Consider the following 3788-nt stretch of genomic DNA (forward strand, 5'->3'; position numbering starts at 1 on the left):
CTCCTTTATAGAATTTCATTGCTTTTAATTTACCTTCGAACTTACATTGCGAAACCAGAGATGGTCGTGGCGGAGCTTGTCAGTGTTTTACGCATATTGAACGCGCAAGAACGTCGCACGTCGCGAGCAGTTCGCATCGCACGAAAGCTTTCTTGTTTTCAATATTAAATTAACAGTTCAGTCGAGTATATATCTGGCGACCTTGTTTGTACCGTTAGTTTAAATTCGGCACAAAGTCCCTTAAGGGAGAGAAGCTGCCGCTTGTTCGCTTATATAAGTATATACACACATAAAGACGTCAGTTTTCTCTCTTGATTTACGGCACACCTGCACCGCTGTGGATTCACTCAAGTATCATATTCACGCCGACATTAAATGGAACATTGCTAACTAACACGATCGTATATTCGTCTCACCACACTGACAAAGTAACGTTAACGATGATGGTGTTTGTGATGACCTGTAGCTCTTGTTTTGCATTTAAGAGCTTTTCTTCTATTACGGACATACTTACGACGTAGTAATTACAAAATATCTACTTGGAGAATCTGAGAAACTTGGAACACTCTAGGAATCTTTTCTTTATCTTGATAAATCGGGGAAACTCTCCGAGAATTTTATTGGGACTCGAAGAACGTTTGTTGAAATTGTTTTTTTTTGTTTTTTTTTTTTTTAAAGATCTTATTCATTTGCTTGCAAACGTTATATTTCTAGTATCGAAATGCTATAAATCACGTTTTATTTAAAAAGATTCCTCTTACTTAAACGACTGACATTTTCTTTATAACAGATTCTATTTTTTTTTTGTCTGTTGCAAATAAAAAAACGAAAGACATCTTACGCAACGTAAAATATCTATTTTATGAAAGAACTATTTACTTTGAATTTGCGTCTAAAGATATTTTGATTTTATCTTCCTCGAATAAAAGCGTCCAAAAAATCGGAATCCTCGCGGATTTAAAAAAAAATTTTTTTTGTTAAATCCAGCAAATGCCCTGAGTTGCGGATTTTAATTGACGAAACTTTCTTTCGGAGTCGACGGGTAGCCATGGATGTAACATAACGGAGTTAATATGCTAAAACATGGTTAACTTGTTTATCATTAATGAGACTGGAAAGTACGAGAGCGAGTGCCGGCGTTATATGCCGGAGTAACGCATGAACGCCGGCAAAGTGCTGCGCGAAATTCTAAAGCGGTCTAAGGGGTTTGCTGGATGCCGAGAGACGTCGTGCTCCACCCGTGCGGGCAAACACGGCGAGCACACGCGGATTATATTTCTTACCAAATGTTGTTTACCTAAGAATGTCGTTATCCCCCGCGGGACAGAAAATAGTAATGAATATTAATGCCGCGACCATTTGATTACATTGAAGATAACGGTCTAACGTAAGCGCGCTTAGGGAGAGCGAGAATACTTAGCATTATTACGCGTGTCCTTCGTGTTTTAACATGAGGTTGGAGCGAATTGAAAAATTACGACGACGAACGTATTATCATCTGCGAAATTAATTTCTTGCTTTGCACATTTTTTACGTCGTTGCCGGTGATACACATTCTCTCTCTCTCTCTCTCTCTCTCTCTCTCTCTCTCTCTCTCTCTCACTATTCTAATATTCATTCTATAGTATAAAAGTTAAACGCCACGTCGGTCGATCGTACCTATTACGTACATTAAACACAACCGGATCGATCCTAATCGTGATGAAATGGTAACGCAACGTACGAAGGCGGTTGCGAATAATAATTTATGAGAAATACGACTTACCGAGACGCAACAGACCGAGTAACTTGTGCAAAGCCGCGGTACTTATGCTCAACCTTGCCACATGTTCTAGATCGTCGACGTGAACGACGATTATTATGAAGCATCTAAGTACAGTGTGCTCCGTTTTTAACCACACCCCTTTCCTCTCTCTCTCTCTCTCTCTTTCACTCGGTGTTTCTATCTCGCCCTTCTTTAGGTCGTGTTGGATCTTTTATGAGGAAATGCGACATAATAGACCGCCGGAGTACGCGCCGTGATTAATGGCGCTCGGTTTATGAAGAGCGCTTTGATTTACCGAACGCCTTGTTCTCCAAAGTCTTTTCTCTTCGCGTCCCACCCCGCGGGATGTCAAGTTTACCGATTAATCCCCCGGACATCTTTCGAAGGGGGTGCTCCGCGCCAAGTAACATCCGCCCTAATAGCTGTCCGTTTCTCTTACGCTTTCAGCTCGATGAAAATCACAATCACAAGCCGGTATTCTCCAATTGCTCAAATTACGCGCCAGTGTTGAAGGAGGAGCAACCGCCTCATACGAAGGTGATTCAGGTGCACGCTGACGATAGAGATCCACCAGAAGATGGAGGTATTGTATAACATATATACGTCATCATATATATATATATCACACGTATCAAACATAAAACGTGGTGGTAAATTAAGGTTGTAAAAAGACAAAACATATACATGCACCAACTATTTATATTCAAAGACTTTCAAAGTTTCACGACTCTGAATCAAAATGTGGAGAACCAATACACGCGATCTATGTTCGAGTTTGTTTTTAGGAAAGTATCATGTGCTTAATATATTTTGCATTTATCAGTTTTGGTGAATTTACACGCGACTTGGTGGAAAAAACAAGATCAAAAATATATATGTCGGACGAACAGAAATATCTTATTAGCTGTGTGTAATAGAAGAGATACGTATTATTTCTTCTCTCATACTAACAAATCGTGATGGAAGAAAGTGGAACATGTTACAAGTGATTAGATTTGCGATGTGTCATACAGAAAAACAATTTTGAATATGTAAAACTTTCGAATTTATTCCACTCGAAATCGAAAGAATTTTAGGTCTTAAAATTGTTGAATATTCTAAAACATGTTTAACTTAAAAATAAGATTATTGCCTGTGTATAAAATATAGTATTGTAAAAGAGAACAGATATTTCAAATGTTTTAAATACGTTCAGATATCTAAATATATTTCGAAGAAAATTTTCTGAAAAAATATCATCCCTAGATATTCGAGACTCTTCCAATAGTTTCAAGACGTTTGAAACTTTCAAGATGTTTAAAACTTTGAGAAATTTGATTTCGAATAATATTTCACGGAAATATTCGAGTTTTTATGATTAATTTATGAAAGTTTCCGAAGGAAAGATTCCAATTTCCATCACTGTACATTAGTTTAGATTAGATTCGGTAATCATCTGATCTCGCATTTTCAGGTACCGTTACTTATAGCTTTCTGATTGCTCCTGGGGATAGAATAAAATTCGACATCGACAATAAGACAGGCCTCATTACGACGACTCAGGTACTCGACAGAGACGAACCTGCTAGAGAAAAGGAAGCTTATCTCACGATACTTGCGACTGACAATGGAAGACCGCAACTGGATGCCATTTGCGCATTAAAAGTCATCATCGAAGACGAAAATGATAATAAACCCGCCTTCGACAAAGCGGTACGTTGCTAATTACCTAAGTTACTAACTCATTACTAACTCCCTTACGACTCGTATCTACAAATGTGAATCTGGGTGCATGTGGTGCAAATAACATTCTGCAAATACGTCGTAATTACCTATGTACTGAAAAAATAAAAGAACGGGTCATAGAATTTTTTTTATGATATGATATATTTTTACAAGTTGGTAATGCATTGTTTATATGATAGAGGCCTTATTTTTTTACGAGCGAATAAATAAAAAATATAAAATAAATTTTTTTTATGAGATTTACTTTTAATAAAAATTAATGTTAGTAAAAAACAAAAAGTGTTAGTAAAATGAGAAG

The 3788-nt window shown here is 37.3% G+C and overlaps 1 protein-coding gene across 2 annotated transcripts in view; it reads left to right on the forward strand.

Annotated features, from left to right (window-relative positions):
• The window catches only part of LOC108756844 (DE-cadherin-like), a 148477-nt gene that overhangs the window by 137560 nt on the left and 7129 nt on the right, over window positions 1-3788 (forward strand). For both annotated transcript variants that reach the window (XM_018500950.1, XM_018500957.1), the window contains exons 3-4: window positions 2213-2348; window positions 3219-3457. In XM_018500950.1, the coding sequence (XP_018356452.1) occupies window positions 2213-2348; window positions 3219-3457 (375 nt within the window). The remainder of the gene's footprint in view (window positions 1-2212; window positions 2349-3218; window positions 3458-3788) is intronic.

Source organism: Trachymyrmex septentrionalis, unplaced genomic scaffold (assembly GCF_001594115.1).
Source record: "Trachymyrmex septentrionalis isolate Tsep2-gDNA-1 unplaced genomic scaffold, Tsep1.0 scaffold101, whole genome shotgun sequence".
NCBI classification, from domain to species: domain Eukaryota; kingdom Metazoa; phylum Arthropoda; class Insecta; order Hymenoptera; family Formicidae; genus Trachymyrmex; species Trachymyrmex septentrionalis.